The sequence below is a fragment of the Oncorhynchus mykiss genome, chromosome 31, assembly GCF_013265735.2.
Source record: "Oncorhynchus mykiss isolate Arlee chromosome 31, USDA_OmykA_1.1, whole genome shotgun sequence".
NCBI lineage: Eukaryota > Metazoa > Chordata > Actinopteri > Salmoniformes > Salmonidae > Oncorhynchus > Oncorhynchus mykiss.
Genome location: NC_050571.1, coordinates 186,268 through 207,449, shown reverse-complemented (window position 1 = coordinate 207,449; position 21,182 = coordinate 186,268). Strand labels below are relative to the sequence as shown.

The following is a 21,182-nucleotide window of genomic DNA, read 5'->3' as shown; positions in this document are numbered from 1 at the left end:
CAATAACAGAACAGACAGACTCGGTCACAATAACAGAACAGACAGACTCGGTCACAATAACAGAACAGACAGACTCGGTCACAATAACAGAACAGACAGACTCGGTCACAATAACAGAACAGACAGACTCGGTCACAATAACAGAACAGACAAACAGACGTAATAAGTGCTGTACATGGTGATAATACGTTATAAAATTCCTGAAGCTTGTTAGCTGGAGCGAAAGGCTGGAGAGTTTAAGGCAGCGTTATTGTGAAGAAGACCTTAGAGCAACAGATTGTAGCACCGCTCGGTGAACTGGTACGGGTTCCTAAGGGTTCCCTGTTCCCTATGTCAGAGAACATCAACGAGATTCAGACGCGGACAAAAACTATTCTTGAGCGGATGGTCAGGGGGCCAGATATTTAGTAGACTGGGGCCAGATTATAATTACAGATAATTAGGAGACTGGGGCCTGATCATAATTACAGATAATTAGGAGACTGGGGCCAGATTATAATTAGTAGACTAGGGCCTGATCATAATTACAGATAATTAGTAGACTGGGGCCAGATTATAATTAGTAGACTGGGGCCAGATCATAATTACAGATAATTAGTAGACTGGGGCCAGATTATAATTACAGATAATTAGTAGACTGGGGCCAGATTATAATTAGTAGACTAGGGCCTGATCATAATTACAGATAATTAGTAGACTGGGGCCAGATTATAATTAGTAGACTGGGGCCAGATCATAATTACAGATAATTAGTAGACTGGGGCCAGATTATAATTAGTAGACTGGGGCCAGATCATAATTACAGATAATTAGTAGACTGGGGCCAGATTATAATGACAGATAATTAGTAGACTGGGGCCAGATCATAATTACAGATAATTAGTAGACTGGTGCCAGATTATAATTACAGATAATTAGTAGACTGGGTTCAGATTATAATTACAGATAATTAGGAGACTGGGGCCAGATTATAATTAGTAGACTAGGGCCTGATCATAATTACAGATAATTAGTAGACTGGGGCCAGATTATAATTAGTAGACTGGGGCAAGATCATAATTACAGATAATTAGTAGACTGGGGCCAGATTATAATTACAGATAATTAGTAGACTGGGGCCAGATCATAATTACAGATAATTAGTAGACTGGTGCCAGATTATAATTACAGATAATTAGTAGACTGGGTTCAGATTATAATTACAGATAATTAGGAGACTGGGGCCAGATTATAATTAGTAGACTAGGGCCTGATCATAATTACAGATAATTAGTAGACTGGGGCCAGATTATAATTAGTAGACTGGGGCAAGATCATAATTACAGATAATTAGTAGACTGGGGCCAGATTATAATTACAGATAATTAGTAGACTGGGGCCTGATCATAATTACAGATAATTAGTAGACTGGGGCCAGATCATAATTACAGATAATTAGTAGACTGGGGCCTGACTATAATTACAGATAATTAGTAGACTGGGGCCTGATCATAATTACAGATAATTAGTAGACTGGGGCCAGATTATAATTACAGATAATTAGTAGACTGGGGCCAGATTATAATTAGTAGACTGGGGCCAGATCATAATTACAGATAATTAGTAGACTGGGGCCTGATTATAATTACAGATAATTAGTAGACTGGGGCCTGATCATAATTACAGATAATTAGTAGACTGGGGCCTGATCATAATTACAGATAATTAGTAGACTGGGGCCAGATTATAACTAGTAGACTGGGGCCAGATTATAATTACAGATAATTAGTAGATGGGGCCAGATTATAATTAGGAGACTGGGGCCAGATCATAATTACAGATAATTAGGAGAATGGGGCCAGATTATAATTAGTAGACTGGGGCCAGATCATAATTACAGATAATTAGTAGACTGGGGCCAGATTATAATTAGTAGACTGGGGCCAGATTATAATTAGTAGACTGGGGCCAGATTATATTTAGTAGACTGGGGCCAGATTATAATTACAGATAATTAGTAGACTGGGGCCTGATCATAATTACAGATAATTAGTAGACTGGGGCCAGATTATAATTAGTAGACTGGGGCCAGATTATAATTACAGATAATTAGTAGACTGGGGCCAGATTATAATTACAGATAATTAGTAGATTAAACCAAATTGATTTGCTGGTATTTTTGTAGTCTGACGTACAACAATAAATCAATACAATCAGCTACGGGAAACCCTGTCCTATATAGTGCACTACATTATTGGGCCCTGTCTAAAGTAGTGCACTACATTATTGGGCTCTGTCTAAAGTAGTGCACTATATAGGAAACAGGGTTCCATTTGGGACAGAATCCCGGTGTCACGGTCGTGGACAGTGAGCAGAGCACCTATTCAATCCATGACGCTCGGTGGAATCGCCTTCATCACACGGATCGTATTCATTAGAGCACACAGTGGCAAAACGTTTTGCAACGGAAAACAAACCAGAGCTCTTCTTATTGGACAGGTCGTCTCTCCTTGTTTCAGTATGTTTTCTAATGAATACTACCCTGTTGTGTCTATTTGAAGTCAATGATACTGTGGTAAGAAAGTATAATGGAGCTCAATGATTCCTACCGCCATTCATACGACGGCAGCCAGCCTAGCGGTTAGAGTGTTGGGCCAGTCACCGAAAGGTTGCTAAGTTTGAATCTGCAAGCAGACGAGGTGAAAAATCTGTCGATGTGCCCTTGAGCAAGGCACTTAATGATAATGGCTAACCTCCAGGCTGTGACTCTGAAGGTGTCTCAGGGCAGAGTTGAGACATGGAAACAAAACACATTTCCAATTCACACATGCTGATAATACACACGGGTGTAAAAGAAGACAAAAAACCATCCACCAAATTATGGTTGGACTGTCCTTGAGTGGATGCTGTTTAAGAGGTCAGACTAAGATTATTTTTTTTTAAAACCTGCTCAGAGATTTGAGCAAAATATATATTTTAAAAACAGATTCAGCTCACAGTAAGTCAGAGCTGAACGAGAAGTTAGATCAAATGAAATGTTTTAAAAAGTGATCACTTTTCCCCCGTTTGTTGTTGTGTGTAGTCCTCCTGTACAGTAATGTTGTTGAGGTTGTTCCTCCTGTTCAGTAATGTTGTTGTTCCTCCTGTTCAGTAATGTTGAGGTTGTTCCTCCTGTTCAGTAATGTTGAGGTTGTTCCACCTGTCCTGTTCAGTAATGTTGTTGAGGTTGTTCCACCTGTCCTGTTCAGTAATGTTGAGGTTGTTCCTCATGTTCTGTTCAGTAATGTTGAGGTTGTTCCTCCTGTCCTGTTCAGTAATGTTGAGGTTGTTCCTCATTCTCTTCTTTCCTTATTTCTTTGTCTTATTTGGAATGTTTTTCCTCCTTTGTGTCCCCGGCGTCTTCCGTCAGGTGACGTCACTCCGACGCTCGTCCCTTTAAAGCCCGACGTAAGACGCCGGTGTGTCCCTCCAGAGGCGTGTGTGTCCCTCCCAGAGGCGTGTGTGTCCCTCCCAGAGGCGTGTGTGTCCCTCCCAGAGGCGTGTGTGTCCCTCCCAGAGGCGTGTGTGTCCCTCCCAGAGGCGTGTGTGTCCCTCCCAGAGGCGTGTGTGTCCCTCCCAGAGGCGTGTGTGTAGTATGCAGTGGTAGGTAGGTCATAGCCCGGCCCAGGCGGGGCTGCTGGAGTAACAGTGATCTGTGCCTGTGTGAGGGACCGTCCCCAGTCCATCAGAGTCCAGACAGTCAAACACTATACTCTCCACATCAACCTCCACGTCTTCTGCAAAAAAACAAAACAAAAACCAACACATCTCAGGTTATCAAAGACGATCTATAATCTGTCAAATATGACTGGGGAATAAATACAAATCTGTTCAATCGCAGACTCAAATTTCTCCTAAAACCTCCTAAAATCAATGTGTGTTTTAGTTGTACTTGAGACACCGTATTTCTGATATGAAACATTAAGCTGAATAACTTTAAACATGAACACCTCCGGACACTTCAGTCAACTAAACCTGAAGTTGAAGACCTACATCCCTAACGTGGAGATGAACACTGAGAAGAGCTGGGACCGAGACCATCAACCTGAAGTTGAAGACCTACATCCCTAACGTGGAGATGAACACTGAGAAGAGCTGGGACCGAGACCATCAACCTGAAGTTGAAGACCTACATCCCTAACGTGGAGATGAACACTGAGAAGAGCTGGGACCGAGACCATCAACCTGAAGTTGAAGACCTACATCCCTAACGTGGAGATGAACACTGAGAAGAGCTGGGACCGAGACCATCAACCTGAAGTTGAAGACCTACATCCCTAACGTGGAGATGAACACTGAGAAGAGCTGGGACCGAGACCATCAACCTGAAGTTGAAGACCTACATCCCTAACGTGGAGATGAACACTGAGAAGAGCTGGGACCGAGACCATCTCAGTGTGAAAACACTTCCGTCAACAAAACCTGAAGATGTACTCCCTAACAAATGGATATTCCCAGGTTACATTTTGAGAGAGATACTAAACATGGGTAAGAGAGCTGTGATTGGTTACTAAACATGGGTAAGAGAGCTGTGATTGGTTACTAAACATGGGTAAGAGAGCTGTGATTGGTTACTAAACATGGGTAAGATAGCTGTGATTGGAGAAGAGAGCTGTGATTGGAGAAGAGAGCTGTGACGACTGTGAGACTCACCTCTGTCAGAGTCAGATCTCTCTGAAGAGGACATGGCTGCTGATCCCAGGCTGTCGTTCCTCATCCTCTCGGAGACCGCTCCAGCTCCTCCCTGACCCCCAGGGCCCAGACCCGTCAGACCCCCCAGGCCTCCATGTCCCTGGAGCTGCTCTAGCCTCACCCTCAGCTCTCTCTGCTCCCAACGCAGACGACCCTTCAACTGCTCCGCACGTTCATCCTGATCCTGCAGCTTCTGATGGGGGCGAAGGAGAGAGACATGAGGACAGTTATACAGAGAGAGACATGAGGACAGTTATACAGAGAGAGACATGAGGACAGTTATACAGAGAGAGAGAGACATGAGGACAGTTATACAGAGAGAGAGAGAGACACGAGGACAGTTATACAGAGAGAGAGAGAGAGAGACGTGAGGACAGATATACAGAGAGAGAGAGACACGAGGACAGTTATACAGAGAGATATGAGGACAGTTATACAGAGAGACATGAGGACAGTTATACAGAGAGACATGGACAGTTATACAGAGAGAGAGAGAGACACATGAGTAAAGCTAGTAATGGTTAGGGTTTAGGGTAGTGGGTAGTGGTTAGGGTAATGGGTAGTGGTTAGGGTTTAGGGTAATGGTTAGGGTTTAGGGTAGTGGTTTGGGTTAGGGTAGTGTTTAGGGCTTAGGGTAGTGGGCAGGGTTTAGGGTTTAGCTGTGTGTTCATCTCACCTTGATGTGTGTCTGAGCCCGTCTCAGCAGGTTCAGAGTGGTGTTTCTCATGGAGTCAGACACCTGAGGAACCTGCTGCTTCAACTGTTCCAGGTGGTGTCTCAACTGAGCACGTCTGTTACAACAACACAATGAGACAATGTTACAACTGAGCACGTCTGTTACAACAACACAATGAGACAATGTTACAACTGAGCACGTCTGTTACAACAACACAATGAGACAATGTTACAACTTAGCACGTCTGTTACAACAACACAATGAGACAATGTTACAACTGAGCATGTCTGTTACAACAACACAATGAGACAATGTTACAACTGAGCACGTCTGTTACAACAACACAATGAGACAATGTTACAACTGAGCATGTCTGTTACAACAACACAATGAGACAATGTTACAACTGAGCATGTCTGTTACAACAACACAATGAGACAATGTTACAACTTAGCACGTCTGTTACAACAACACAATGAGACAATGTTACAACTGAGCATGTCTGTTACAACAACACAATGAGACAATGTTACAACTGAGCACGTCTGTTACAACAACACAATGAGACAATGTTACAACTGAGCACGTCTGTTACAACAACACAATGAGACAATGTTACAACTGAGCACGTCTGTTACAACAACACAATGAGACAATGTTACAACTTAGCACGTCTGTTACAACAACACAATGAGACAATGTTACAACTGAGCACGTCTGTTACAACAACACAATGAGACAATGTTACAACTGAGCATGTCTGTTACAACAACACAATGAGACAATGTTACAACTGAGCACGTCTGTTACAACAACACAATGAGACAATGTTACAACTGAGCACGTCTGTTACAACAACACAATGAGACAATGTTACAACTGAGCACGTCTGTTACAACAACACAATGAGACAATGTTACAACTGAGCACGTCTGTTACAACAACACAATGAGACAATGTTACAACTGAGCATGTCTGTTACAACAACACAATGAGACAATGTTACAACTGAGCACGTCTGTTACAATAATATAACTATTCATAAACTAGACCCTGCCCTGTCCAGGGGATGTACTGTACATTAAGCTGCATCACTCTACAGAAACAGGAGATGGACTCCTGCCCTATGGGCCGTTCTGGTTCACTCTACAGAAACAGGAGATGGACTCCTGCCCTACGGGCCGTTCTGGTTCACTCTACAGAAACAGGAGATGGACTCCTGCCCTACGGGCCGTTCTGGTTCACTCTACAGAAACAGGAGATGGACTCCTGCCCTACGGGCCGTTCTGGTTCACTCTACTGAAACAGGAGATGGACTCCTGCCCTACGGGCCGTTCTGGTTCACTCTACAGAAACAGGAGATGGACTCCTGCCCTACGGGCCGTTCTGGTTCACTCTACAGAAACAGGAGATGGACTCCTGCCCTACGGGCCGTTCTGGTTCACTCTACAGAAACAGGAGATGGACTCCTGCCCTACGGGCCGTTCTGGTTCACTCTACAGAAACAGGAGATGGACTCCTGCCCTACGGGCCGTTCTGGTTCACTCTACTGAAACAGGAGATGGACTCCTGCCCTACGGGCCGTTCTGGTTCACTCTACAGAAACAGGAGATGGACTCCTGCCCTACGGGCCGTTCTGGTTCACTCTACAGAAACAGGAGATGGACTCCTGCCCTACGGGCCGTTCTGGTTCACTCTACAGAAACAGGAGATGGACTCCTGCCCTACGGGCCATTCTGGTTCACTCTACAGAAACAGGAGATGGACTCCTGCCCTACGGGCCGTTCTGGTTCACTGTACAGAAACAGGAGATGGACTCCTGCCCTATGGGCCGTTCTGGTTCACTCTACAGAAACAGGAGATGGACTCCTGCCCTATGGGCCGTTCTGGTTCACTCTACAGAAACAGGAGATGGACTCCTACCCTACGGGCCGTTCTGGTTCACTCTACAGAAACAGGAGATGGACTCCTGCCCTATGGGCCGTTCTGGTTCACTCTACAGAAACAGGAGATGGACTCCTGCCCTATGGGCCGTTCTGGTTCACTGTACAGAAACAGGAGATGGACTCCTGCCCTATGGGCCGTTCTGGTTCACTCTACAGAAACAGGAGATGGACTCCTGCCCTATGGGCCGTTCTGGTTCACTCTACAGAAACAGGAGATGGACTCCTACCCTATGGGCCGTTCTGGTTCACTCTCCAGAAACAGGAGATGGACTCCTGCCCTACGGGCCGTTGTGGTCCACTCTACAGAAACAGGAGATGGACTCCTGCCCTATGGGCCGCTCTGGTTCGGACAAGGCTACATACTTTATTTAATAAAACTCAAGCCCAGTTGCACTTAAACATGAAATTAAATAAGATGTAAAGGAGTGGCTGTCTTTAAAAAGCAACAGATCCCTTTGAAAACGGCAGATACAGTTTTCACAGTTATTCTTGTGTCCAAATTGACTACTTAGTGTAAATAGGATCATTTTGGTAATAAAGTCCTTATCTGCCTCTCCAGTGCTAGCTGTGCCACTAGAGATCCTGGTTCGAGTCTAGACTCTGTCGCAGCCGGCCACAACCGGGAGATTCATGAGACGGCGCACAATTGGCCCAGCGTTGTCCGGGTTAGGGGAGGGTTTGGCCCAGCGTCGTCCGGGTTAGGGGAGGGTTTGGCCCAGCGTCGTCCGGGTTAGGGGAGGGTTTGGCCCAGCGTCGTCCGGGTTAGGGGAGGGTTTGGCCCGGCAGGGATGTTCCTATCCCATCGCACACTAGCGACTCCTGTGGCGGGCCGGGTGCAATGCACGCTGACACTGTCGCCAGGTGCACAATGTTTCCTCCGACACATTGGTGCGGCTGGCTTCCGGGTTAAGTGGGCGTTGTGTCAAGAAGCAGTGCGGCTTGGCTGGGTTGTGTTTCGGAGGACACATGGCTCTCGACCTTCGCCTCTCCCGAGTCCATACGGGAGTTGCAGCGATGGGACAAGATTGTAACTACCAACTAGATACCACAAAATTGGGGAGAAAAAGGCGATTTAAAAAAAATAATAAATAAGAACTAAATACATTTTACAAATAAAGTCAGTCATCTAAAACTAAGTTTGGAACATCTGTGCTTCACAAGAAGTAAGTGAAGGCCCACTAATGTCCATTTGCCCACTAATGTCCATTTGCCCACTAATGTCCATTTGCCCACTAACATGGGGTGAACCTCTATTCAGTTCACTGCAGCTAGCGCCTGGAACGAGCTGCAACAAACACTCAAACTGGACCGTTTTATCTCCATCTCTTCATTCAAAGACTCAATCATGGACACTCTTACTAACAGTTGTGGCTGCTCTGAGTGATATATTGTTGTCTCTACCTTCTTGCCCTTTGTGCTGTTGTCTGTGCCCAATAATGTTTGTACCATGTTTTTGTGCTGCTACCATGTTGTACTGCTGCCATGTTGTGCTGCTACCATGTTGTACTGCTGCCATGTTGTGTTGCTACCATGTTGTACTGCTACCATGTTGTGCTGCTACCATGTTGTGTTGCTACCATGTTGTGTTGCTACCATGTTGTACTGCTGCCATGTTGTGTTGCTACCATGTTGTACTGCTGCCATGTTGTGTTGCTACCATGTTGTGCTTCTACCATGTTGTGCTGCTACCACATTTTGTTGCTACCATGTTGTGCTGCTACCACGTTGTGCTGCTACCACGTTGTGTTAATACCATGTCGTTGTCATGTTGTGCTGCTACCATGTTGTGCTGCTACCATGTTGTTGTGATGTTGTTGTCATGTTGTGTTGCTACCATGTTGTTGTCATGTTGTGTTGCTACCATGTTGTTGTCATGTTGTGTTGCTACCATGTTGTTGTCATGTTGTGTTGCTACCATGTTGTTGTCATGTTGTGTTGCTACCATGTTGTTGTCATGTTGTGTTGCTGCCTTGTTGTTGTCATGTTGTGTTGCTACCATGTTGTGTTGCTACCATGTTGTTGTCATGTTGTGTTGCTGCCATGTTGTGTTGTCATGTTGTGTTGCTGCCATATTGTGTTGTCATGTTGTGTTGCTGCCATGTTATTGTCATGTTGTGTTGCTGCCTTGCTATGTTGTTGTCATGTTGTGCTGCTACCATGTTGTGTTGCTACCATGTTATTGTCATGTTGTGTTGCTGCCTTGCTATGTTGTTGTCATGTTGTGTTGCTGCCATGTTGTGTTGCTACCATGTTGTTGTCATGTTGTGCTGCTACCATGTTGTGTTGCTGCCATGTTGTTGTCATGTTGTGTTGCTGCCATGTTGTGCTGCTACCATGTTATTGTCATGTTGTGTTGCTGCCTTGCTATGTTGTTGTCATGTTGTGTTGCTGCCTTGCTATGTTGTTGTCATGTTGTGTTGCTACCATGTTGTGTTGCTACCATGTTGTTGTCATGTTGTGTTGCTATCATGTTGTTGTCATGTTGTGTTGCTACCATGTTATTGTCATGTTGTGTTGCTGCCATGTTGTGTTGTCATGTTGTGTTGCTGCCATATTGTGTTGTCATGTTGTGTTGCTACCATGTTATTGTCATGTTGTGTTGCTGCCTTGCTATGTTGTTGTCATGTTGTGCTGCTACCATGTTGTGTTGCTACCATGTTATTGTCATGTTGTGTTGCTGCCTTGCTATGTTGTTGTCATGTTGTGTTGCTGCCATGTTGTGTTGGTACCATGTTGTTGTCATGTTGTGTTGCTGCCATGTTGTGTTGCCACCATGTTGTTGTCATGTTGTGCTGCTACCATGTTGTGTTGCTACCATGTTGTTGTCATGTTGTGTTGCTACCATGTTGTTGTCATGTTGTGTTGCTACCATGTTGTTGTCATGTTGTGTTGCTGCCTTGTTGTTGTCATGTTGTGTTGCTACCATGTTGTGTTGCTACCATGTTGTTGTCATGTTGTGTTGCTACCATGTTGTTGTCATGTTGTGTTGCTGCCATGTTGTGTTGTCATGTTGTGTTGCTGCCATATTGTGTTGTCATGTTGTGTTGCTACCATGTTATTGTCATGTTGTGTTGCTGCCTTGCTATGTTGTTGTCATGTTGTGCTGCTACCATGTTGTGTTGCTACCATGTTATTGTCATGTTGTGTTGCTGCCTTGCTATGTTGTTGTCATGTTGTGTTGCTGCCATGTTGTGTTGCTACCATGTTGTTGTCATGTTGTGCTGCTACCATGTTGTGTTGCTGCCATGTTGTTGTCATGTTGTGTTGCTGCCATGTTGTGCTGCTACCATGTTATTGTCATGTTGTGTTGCTGCCTTGCTATGTTGTTGTCATGTTGTGTTGCTGCCTTGCTATGTTGTTGTCATGTTGTGTTGCTACCATGTTGTGTTGCTACCATGTTGTTGTCATGTTGTGTTGCTATCATGTTGTTGTCATGTTGTGTTGCTACCATGTTATTGTCATGTTGTGTTGCTGCCATGTTGTGTTGTCATGTTGTGTTGCTGCCATATTGTGTTGTCATGTTGTGTTGCTACCATGTTATTGTCATGTTGTGTTGCTGCCTTGCTATGTTGTTGTCATGTTGTGCTGCTACCATGTTGTGTTGCTACCATGTTATTGTCATGTTGTGTTGCTGCCTTGCTATGTTGTTGTCATGTTGTGTTGCTGCCATGTTGTGTTGGTACCATGTTGTTGTCATGTTGTGCTGCTACCATGTTGTGTTGCTGCCATGTTGTTGTCATATTGTGTTGCTGCCATGTTGTGCTGCTACCATGTTGTTGTCATGTTGTGTTGCTGCCTTGCTATGTTGTTGTCATGTTGTGTTGCTGCCTTGCTATGTTGTTGTCATGCTGTGTTGCTGCCTTGCTATGTTGTTGTCATGCTGTGTTGCTGCCTTGCTATGTTATTGTCATGTTGTGTTGCTACCATGCTGTTGTCATGTTGTGGTGCTGCCTTGCGCTGTTGTTGTCTTAGGTCTCTCTTTATGTAGTGTAGGCTCGTCGTGATGTGTGTTTTGTCCTATATCTATATATTGTTTTAGTTAAAGTTGAATAGTTAAATAAATATATATAAATGAACAGCTGCTGGGATCGCTCTCTATCCACTAGCACAGACAGTGAGACAGACCTGCCCAGCAGCTCCAACTTTGTTTACAGAAGACAAAACATTACAAAAAAAATTGAACTTGTGAAATACTGCACCAAACAACTTAGATAGATTTCAATTGCCTAACTAAAACATCCTTGGGAAAAAAAACGTCAAAATTAATCACAGACTTCTTGAGTTGTTTTAGATTAATCCTGGGGATTTTGAGGAAGTGAATTAGGCTTCCGCGTCTACATTGTCTGATGAGGGACAACCCTCATTAACCAAACGCAGAATCTGTCAGGAAACACACCTCCAAGTGCTGAAATTAGTTTTTTTTCTCTAATGAACAACAGAAAAACACGCTTGTTAATCGGCGTGTTCAGTGGCTCTTTAAGAGGTATCTTTAGTTTTATGCCTGTGTTGTCACTATTATAATTAGACATGTACCAATGGAAATCTACACAGTGGTTGCCGAAGGTAGAATGTCACAGGACTGATAGAATGACTCTTTACCTGTGCTTCTCCAACTCGTTATGGACTGTCCTGTGGACAAAGAAAGCACAATTCATTATTAGTGAGTTTATAAACACTAAAGCATAAAGTCATTATTACGTATTTCAGATTCATAATATATCGTTTTAACAATAAAAAGTAGACTCGTCAACACACATTCTTCAGTGAAACCAAATGCTGAATATGGCCACACTCCGTCCCTAGCTAGCTGTCAGACAGACTAGTAGTTTCAGAGAGCCAGAACCCCGTCCCTAGCTAGCTGTCAGACAGACTAGTAGTTTCAGAGAGCCAGAACTCCGTCCCTAGCTAGCGGTCAGACAGACTAGTAGTTTCAGAGAGCCAGAACTCCGTCCCTAGCTAGCGGTCAGACAGACTAGTAGTTTTAGAGAGCCAGAACCCCGTCTCTAGCTAGCTGTCAGACAGACTAGTAGTTTCAGAGAGCCAGAACTCCGTCCCTAGCTAGCTGTCAGACAGACTAGTAGTTTCAGAGAGCCAGAACCCCGTCCCTAGCTAGCGGTCAGACAGACTAGTAGTTTCAGAGAGCCAGAACCCCGTCCCTAGCTAGCTGTCAGACAGACTAGTAGTTTCAGAGAGCCAGAACGCCGTCCCTAGCTAGCTGTCAGACAGACTAGTAGTTTTAGAGAGCCAGAACCCCGTCTCTAGCTAGCTGTCAGACAGACTAGTAGTTTCAGAGAGCCAGAACCCCGTCTCTAGCTAGCTGTCAGACAGACTAGTAGTTTCAGAGAGCCAGAACCCCGTCCCTAGCTAGCTGTCAGACAGACTAGTAGTTTCAGAGAGCCAGAACTCCGTCTCTAGCTAGCTGTCAGACAGACTAGTAGTTTCAGAGAGCCAGAACTCCGTCCCTAGCTAGCTGTCAGACAGACTAGTAGTTTCAGAGAGCCAGAACCCCGTCTCTAGCTAGCTGTCAGACAGACTAGTAGTTTCAGAGAGCCAGAACCCCGTCCCTAGCTAGCTGTCAGACAGACTAGTAGTTTCAGAGAGCCAGAACTCCGTCTCTAGCTAGCTGTCAGACAGACTAGTAGTTTCAGAGAGCCAGAACCCCGTCTCTAGCTAGCTGTCAGACAGACTAGTAGTTTCAGAGAGCCAGAACCCCGTCCCTAGCTAGCGGTCAGACAGACTAGTAGTTTCAGAGAGCCAGAACCCCGTCCCTAGCTAGCGGTCAGACAGACTAGTAGTTTCAGAGAGCCAGAACCCCGTCCCTAGCTAGCGGTCAGACAGACTAGTAGTTTCAGAGAGCCAGAACCCCGTCCCTAGCTAGCGGTCAGACAGACTAGTAGTTTCAGAGAGCCAGAACCCCGTCCCTAGCTAGCTGTCAGACAGACTAGTAGTTTCAGAGAGCCAGAACCCCGTCCCTAGCTAGCTGTCAGACAGACTAGTAGTTTCAGAGAGCCAGAACTCCGTCTCTAGCTAGCTGTCAGACAGACTAGTAGTTTCAGAGAGCCAGAACCCCGTCCCTAGCTAGCTGTCAGACAGACTAGTAGTTTCAGAGAGCCAGAACTCCGTCCCTAGCTAGCGGTCAGACAGACTAGTAGTTTCAGAGAGCCAGAACCCCGTCCCTAGCTAGCTGTCAGACAGACTAGTAGTTTCAGAGAGCCAGAACCCCGTCCCTAGCTAGCTGTCAGACAGACTAGTAGTTTCAGAGAGCCAGAACCCCGTCCCTAGCTAGCTGTCAGACAGACTAGTAGTTTCAGAGAGCCAGAACCCCGTCCCTAGCTAGCTGTCAGACAGACTAGTAGTTTCAGAGAGCCAGAACCCCGTCTCTAGCTAGCTGTCAGACAGACTAGTAGTTTCAGAGACCCAGAACCCCGTCCCTAGCTAGCTGTCAGACAGACTAGTAGTTTCAGAGAGCCAGAACCCCATCCCTAGCTAGCTGTCAGACAGACTAGTAGTTTTAGAGAGCCAGAACCCTGTCCCTAGCTAGCTGTCAGACAGACTAGTAGTTTCAGAGAGCCAGAACCCTGTCCCTAGCTAGCGGTCAGACAGACTAGTAGTTTCAGAGAGCCAGAACCCCATCCCTAGCTAGCTGTCAGACAGACTAGTAGTTTTAGAGAGCCAGAACCCCGTCTCTAGCTAGCTGTCAGACAGACTAGTAGTTTCAGAGAGCCAGAACCCCGTCCCTAGCTAGCTGTCAGACAGACTAGTAGTTTCAGAGAGCCAGAACCCCGTCCCTAGCTAGCTGTCAGACAGACTAGTAGTTTCAGAGAGCCAGAACCCCGTCCCTAGCTAGCTGTCAGACAGACTAGTAGTTTCAGAGAGCCAGAACCCCGTCCCTAGCTAGCTGTCAGACAGACTAATAGTTTCAGAGAGCCAGAACCCCGTCCCTAGCTAGCTGTCAGACAGACTAGTAGTTTCAGAGAGCCAGAACTCCGTCCCTAGCTAGCTGTCAGACAGACTAGTAGTTTCAGAGAGCCAGAACCCCGTCCCTAGCTAGCTGTCAGACAGACTAGTAGTTTCAGAGAGCCAGAACCCCGTCTCTAGCTAGCTGTCAGACAGACTAGTAGTTTCAGAGAGCCAGAACCCTGTCCCTAGCTAGCTGTCAGACAGACTAGTAGTTTCAGAGAGCCAGAACCCCGTCCCTAGCTAGCGGTCAGACAGACTAGTAGTTTCAGAGAGCCAGAACCCCGTCCCTAGCTAGCTGTCAGACAGACTAGTAGTTTCAGAGAGCCAGAACTCCGTCCCTAGCTAGCTGTCAGACAGACTAGTAGTTTCAGAGAGCCAGAACCCCGTCCCTAGCTAGCTGTCAGACAGACTAGTAGTTTCAGAGAGCCAGAACTCCGTCTCTAGCTAGCTGTCAGACAGACTAGTAGTTTCAGAGAGCCAGAACCCCGTCCCTAGCTAGCTGTCAGACAGACTAGTAGTTTCAGAGAGCCAGAACCCCGTCCCTAGCTAGCTGTCAGACAGACTAGTAGTTTCAGAGAGCCAGAACTCCGTCCCTAGCTAGCGGTCAGACAGACTAGTAGTTTCAGAGAGCCAGAACCCCGTCCCTAGCTAGCGGTCAGACAGACTAGTAGTTTCAGAGAGCCAGAACCCCATCCCTAGCTAGCTGTCAGACAGACTAGTAGTTTCAGAGAGCCAGAACCCCGTCCCTAGCTAGCTGTCAGACAGACTAGTAGTTTCAGAGAGCCAGAACCCCGTCCCTAGCTAGCTGTCAGACAGACTAGTAGTTTCAGAGAGCCAGAACTCCGTCCCTAGCTAGCTGTCAGACAGACTAGTAGTTTCAGAGACCCAGAACCCCGTCTCTAGCTAGCTGTCAGACAGACTAGTAGTTTCAGAGAGCCAGAACCCCGTCCCTAGCTAGCTGTCAGACAGACTAGTAGTTTCAGAGAGCCAGAACTCCGTCCCTAGCTAGCTGTCAGACAGACTAGTAGTTTCAGAGAGCCAGAACCCCGTCCCTAGCTAGCTGTCAGACAGACTAGTAGTTTCAGAGACCCAGAACCCCGTCCCTAGCTAGCGGTCAGACAGACTAGTAGTTTCAGAGAGCCAGAACCCCGTCCCTAGCTAGCGGTCAGACAGACTAGTAGTTTCAGAGAGCCAGAACCCCGTCCCTAGCTAGCTGTCAGACAGACTAGTAGTTTCAGAGAGCCAGAACCCCGTCCCTAGCTAGCGGTCAGACAGACTAGTAGTTTCAGAGAGCCAGAACTCCGTCCCTAGCTAGCGGTCAGACAGACTAGTAGTTTCAGAGAGCCAGAACCCCGTCCCTAGCTAGCTGTCAGACAGACTAGTAGTTTCAGAGAGCCAGAACTCCGTCCCTAGCTAGCTGTCAGACAGACTAGTAGTTTCAGAGAGCCAGAACTCCGTCCCTAGCTAGCGGTCAGACAGACTAGTAGTTTCAGAGAGCCAGAACTCCGTCCCTAGCTAGCTGTCAGACAGACTAGTAGTTTCAGAGAGCCAGAACCCTGTCCCTAGCTAGCTGTCAGACAGACTAGTAGTTTCAGAGAGCCAGAACTCCGTCCCTAGCTAGCTGTCAGACAGACTAGTAGTTTCAGAGAGCCAGAACCCCGTCCCTAGCTAGCTGTCAGACAGACTAGTAGTTTCAGAGACCCAGAACCCCGTCCCTAGCTAGCGGTCAGACAGACTAGTAGTTTCAGAGAGCCAGAACCCCGTCCCTAGCTAGCGGTCAGACAGACTAGTAGTTTCAGAGAGCCAGAACCCCGTCCCTAGCTAGCTGTCAGACAGACTAGTAGTTTCAGAGAGCCAGAACCCCGTCCCTAGCTAGCTGTCAGACAGACTAGTAGTTTCAGAGAGCCAGAACCCCGTCCCTAGCTAGCGGTCAGACAGACTAGTAGTTTCAGAGAGCCAGAACTCCGTCCCTAGCTAGCGGTCAGACAGACTAGTAGTTTCAGAGAGCCAGAACTCCGTCCCTAGCTAGCTGTCAGACAGACTAGTAGTTTCAGAGAGCCAGAACCCCGTCCCTAGCTAGCTGTCAGACAGACTAGTAGTTTCAGAGAGCCAGAACTCCGTCCCTAGCTAGCGGTCAGACAGACTAGTAGTTTCAGAGAGCCAGAACTCCGTCCCTAGCTAGCTGTCAGACAGACTAGTAGTTTCAGAGAGCCAGAACCCCGTCCCTAGCTAGCTGTCAGACAGACTAGTAGTTTCAGAGACCCAGAACCCCGTCCCTAGCTAGCTGTCAGACAGACTAGTAGTTTCAGAGAGCCAGAACCCTGTCCCTAGCTAGCTGTCAGACAGACTAGTAGTTTCAGAGAGCCAGAACCCCGTCCCTAGCTAGCGGTCAGACAGACTAGTAGTTTCAGAGAGCCAGAACCCCGTCCCTAGCTAGCTGTCAGACAGACTAGTAGTTTCAGAGAGCCAGAACCCCGTCCCTAGCTAGCGGTCAGACAGACTAGTAGTTTCAGAGAGCCAGAACCCCGTCCCTAGCTAGCTGTCAGACAGACTAGTAGTTTCAGAGAGCCAGAACCCCGTCCCTAGCTAGCTGTCAGACAGACTAGTAGTTTCAGAGAGCCAGAACCCCGTCCCTAGCTAGCTGTCAGACAGACTAGTAGTTTCAGAGAGCCAGAACCCCGTCCCTAGCTAGCTGTCAGACAGACTAGTAGTTTCAGAGAGCCAGAACCCCGTCCCTAGCTAGCTGTCAGACAGACTAGTAGTTTCAGAGAGCCAGAACCCCGTCCCTAGCTAGCTGTCAGACAGACTAGTAGTTTCAGAGAGCCAGAACCCCGTCCCTAGCTAGCTGTCAGACAGACTAGTAGTTTCAGAGAGCCAGAACCCCGTCCCTAGCTAGCTGTCAGACAGACTAGTAGTTTCAGAGAGCCAGAACCCCGTCCCTAGCTAGCTGTCAGACAGACTAGTAGTTTCAGAGAGCCAGAACCCCGTCCCTAGCTAGCTGTCAGACAGACTAGTAGTTTCAGAGAGCCAGAACCCCGTCCCTAGCTAGCTGTCAGACAGACTAGTAGTTTCAGAGAGCCAGAACCCCGTCCCTAGCTAGCTGTCAGACAGACTAGTAGTTTCAGAGAGCCAGAACCCCGTCCCTAGCTAGCTGTCAGACAGACTAGTAGTTTCAGAGAGCCAGAACCCCGTCCCTAGCTAGCTGTCAGACAGACTAGTAGTTTCAGAGAGCCAGAACCCCGTCTCTAGCTAGCTGTCAGACAGACTAGTAGTTTCAGAGAGCCAGAACCCCGTCCCTAGCTAGCTGTCAGACAGACTAGTAGTTTCAGAGAGCCAGAACCCCGTCCCTAGCTAGCTGTCAGACAGACTAGTAGTTTCAGAGAGCCAGAACCCCGTCTCTAGCTAGCTGTCAGACAGACTAGTAGTTTCAGAGAGCCAGAACCCCGTCCCTAGCTAGCTGTCAGACAGACTAGTAGTTTCAGAGAGCCAGAACCCCGTCCCTAGCTAGCTGTCAGACAGACTAGTAGTTTCAGAGAGCCAGAACCCCGTCCCTAGCTAGCTGTCAGACAGCTAGTAGTTTCAGAGAGCCAGAACCCCGTCCATAGCTAGCTGTCAGACAGACTAATAGTTTCAGAGAGCCAGAACCCCGTCCCTAGCTAGCTGTCAGACAGACTAGTAGTTTCAGAGAGCCAGAACCCCGTCCCTAGCTAGCTGTCAGACAGACTAGTAGTTTCAGAGAGCCAGAACCCCGTCCCTAGCTAGCTGTCAGACAGACTAGTAGTTTCAGAGAGCCAGAACCCCGTCCCTAGCTAGCTGTCAGACAGACTAGTAGTTTCAGAGAGCCAGAACCCCGTCCCTAGCTAGCTGTCAGACAGACTAGTAGTTTCAGAGAGCCAGAACCCCGTCCCTAGCTAGCTGTCAGACAGACTAGTAGTTTCAGAGAGCCAGAACCCCGTCCCTAGCTAGCTGTCAGACAGACTAGTCAGTTAGAGAGTTATATAATCACCTGTTACTACCGGCAGCCTGCAGCTTCTTGTTCTTCTGTTTACTCTTCTTCTCAGAGTCCCCTGGACAGTAGAAGGGCAACACTGATGCATAGCCATGCTCTGCCTCTGGAGAGAGAGAGAAAGGAGAGGATCGTTTCAATGGGACGTCGTGACATCAAGTCCTTACTTTGGGTTGCAACTAAACTCATGTTTTCATAGACTATTGTAAATGGGAAAATCAATGACAGGCAAAATTAACAAATCAATGTGATTATAAACACAAAGTTTAATTTTAGGCCTTTGACTGATGCATAGCCATGTTCTGCCTCTGGATAGAAAAGAGCGAAAGGACCATTTTTAATTGACACCCACAGAGCCTTCAGAACGTATTGATACCCTAGACTTTTGCACATCGTGTTGTTGTTACAGGCTGAATTTAAAATGGATTCAATGCAGATGTTTGTGTCACTGGACTACATACAATACGCCATAATGTCAAAGTGGAGTTATGTTTTTAGAAATGTTTACAACAACAACAAAATAAAAATAAATGAAAATCTGAAATGTCTTTAGTCAATAAGTATTCAGCCTCGTTTGTTATGGCAAGCCTAAACTGGTTCAGGAGTACAAATGTGCTTAACAAGTCAAATCAAATCAAATGTATTTTATATAGCCCTTCGTACATCAGCTGATATCTCAAAGTGCTGTACAGAAACCCAGCCTAAAACCCCAAACAGCAAGCAATGCAGGTGTAGAAGTCACATAATAAGTAGCATGGACTCACTCTGTGTGCAATAATAGTGTTTAACATGATTTTTGAATGACTACCTCATCTCTGTACCCCACACATACAGATAATTGTAAGGTCCCTCAGTTGAGCAGTGAATTTCAAACACAGATTCAACCAAAAAGACAAGGGAGGTATTCCTCAGCTCCCCTGAATCCAACAAAAGTCTAACTTTGGGGATGGTCTCTAAATAAAGACATTTAACCATTCTCCTATTATTTATAATACAGTGGTGAATATGTTTTCCAGTGGTAAATACAGTGGTGAATATGTTTTAGTGGTGAATATGTTTTAGTGGTGAATATGTTTTAGTGGTGAATATGTTTTAGTGGTGAATATGTTTTAGTGGTGAATATGTTTTACAGTGGTAAATACAGTGGTGAATATGTTTTAGTGGTGAATATGTTTTAGTGGTGAATATGTTTTAGTGGTGAATATGTTTTACAGTGGTAAATACAGTGGTGAATATGTTTTAGTGGTGAATATGTTTTACAGTGGTAAATACAGTGGTGAATATGTTTTACAGTGGTAAATACAGTGGTGAATATGTTTTAGTGGTGAATATGTTTAACAGTGGTGAATATGTTTTAGTGGTGAATATGTTTTAGTGGTAAATATGTTTTAGTGGTGAATATGTTTTACAGTGGTAAATACAGTGGTGAATATGTTTTAGTGGTGAATATGTTTTACAGTGGTAAATACAGTGGTAAATATGTTTTAGTGGTGAATATGTTTTACAGTGGTAAATACAGTGGTAAATATGTTTTAGTGGTGAATATGTTTTAGTGGTGAATATGTTTTAGTGGTGAATATGTTTTAGTGGTGAATATGTTTAACAGTGGTGAATATGTTTTAGTGGTGAATATGTTTTAGTGGTAAATATGTTTTAGTGGTGAATATGTTTTACAGTGGTAAATACAGTGGTGAATATGTTTTAGTGGTGAATATGTTTTACAGTGGTAAATACAGTGGTAAATATGTTTTAGTGGTGAATATGTTTTACAGTGGTGAATATGTTTTAGTGGTGAATATGTTTTAGTGGTGAATATGTTTTAGTGGTGAATATGTTTTAGTGGTAAATATGTTTTACAGTGGTAAATATGTTTTAGTGGTGAATATGTTTTAGTGGTGAATATGTTTTAGTGGTGAATATGTTTTACAGTGGTAAATACAGTGGTGAATATGTTTTAGTGGTGAATATGTTTTAGTGGTGAATATGTTTTACAGTGGTAAATACAGTGGTGAATATGTTTTAGTGGTGAATATGTTTTACAGTGGTAAATACAGTGGTGAATATGTTTTACAGTGGTAAATACAGTGGTGAATATGTTTTAGTGGTGAATATGTTTAACAGTGGTGAATATGTTTTAGTGGTGAATATGTTTTAGTGGTAAATATGTTTTGGTGGTGAATATGTTTTACAGTGGTAAATACAGTGGTGAATATGTTTTAGTGGTGAATATGTTTTACAGTGGTAAATACAGTGGTAAATATGTTTTAGTGGTGAATATGTTTTACAGTGGTAAATACAGTGGTAAATATGTTTTAGTGGTGAATATGTTTTAGTGGTGAATATGTTTTAGTGGTGAATATGTTTTAGTGGTGAATATGTTTTACAGTGGTAAATATGTTTTAGTGGTGAATATGTTTTAGTGGTGAATATGTTTTAGTGGTGAATATGTTTTAGTGGTGAATATGTTTTAGTGGTGAATATGTTTTAGTGGTAAATACAGTGGTAAATACAGTGGTGAATATGTTTTACAGTGGTAAATACAGTGGTGAATATGTTTTACAGTGGTGAATATGTTTTACAGTGGTAAATACAGTGGTGAATATGTTTTACAGTGGTGAATATGTTTTAGTGGTGAATATGTTTTACAGTGGTAAATACAGTGGTAAATATGTTTTACAGTGGTGTATACAGTGGTAAATATGTTTTACAGTGGTGAATACAGTGATAAATATGTTTTACAGTGGTAAATACAGTGGTAAATATGTTTTACAGTGGTAAATACAGTGGTGAATATGTTTTACAGCGGTAAATACAGTGGTGAATATGTTTTACAGTGGTAAATGTGTTTTACAGTGGTAAATATGTTTACCAGTGGTGAATACAG

General features: G+C 45.1%; 1 protein-coding gene across 2 annotated transcripts in view; it reads right to left on the bottom strand.

Annotated features, from left to right (window-relative positions):
- Nucleotides 1-3,358: 3,358 nt before the first annotated feature.
- mxd3 (MAX dimerization protein 3) overlaps nucleotides 3,359-21,182 on the bottom strand; it is a 39,606-nt gene continuing 21,782 nt past the window's right edge. For both annotated transcript variants that reach the window (XM_036970495.1, XM_036970496.1), the window contains 5 exons: nucleotides 18,299-18,404; nucleotides 11,932-11,961; nucleotides 5,387-5,501; nucleotides 4,672-4,903; nucleotides 3,359-3,755 (listed from right to left, as the gene is read on the bottom strand). In XM_036970495.1, the coding sequence (XP_036826390.1) occupies nucleotides 3,631-3,755; nucleotides 4,672-4,903; nucleotides 5,387-5,501; nucleotides 11,932-11,961; nucleotides 18,299-18,404 (608 nt within the window). In that variant the 3' untranslated portion in view covers nucleotides 3,359-3,630. The remainder of the gene's footprint in view (nucleotides 3,756-4,671; nucleotides 4,904-5,386; nucleotides 5,502-11,931; nucleotides 11,962-18,298; nucleotides 18,405-21,182) is intronic.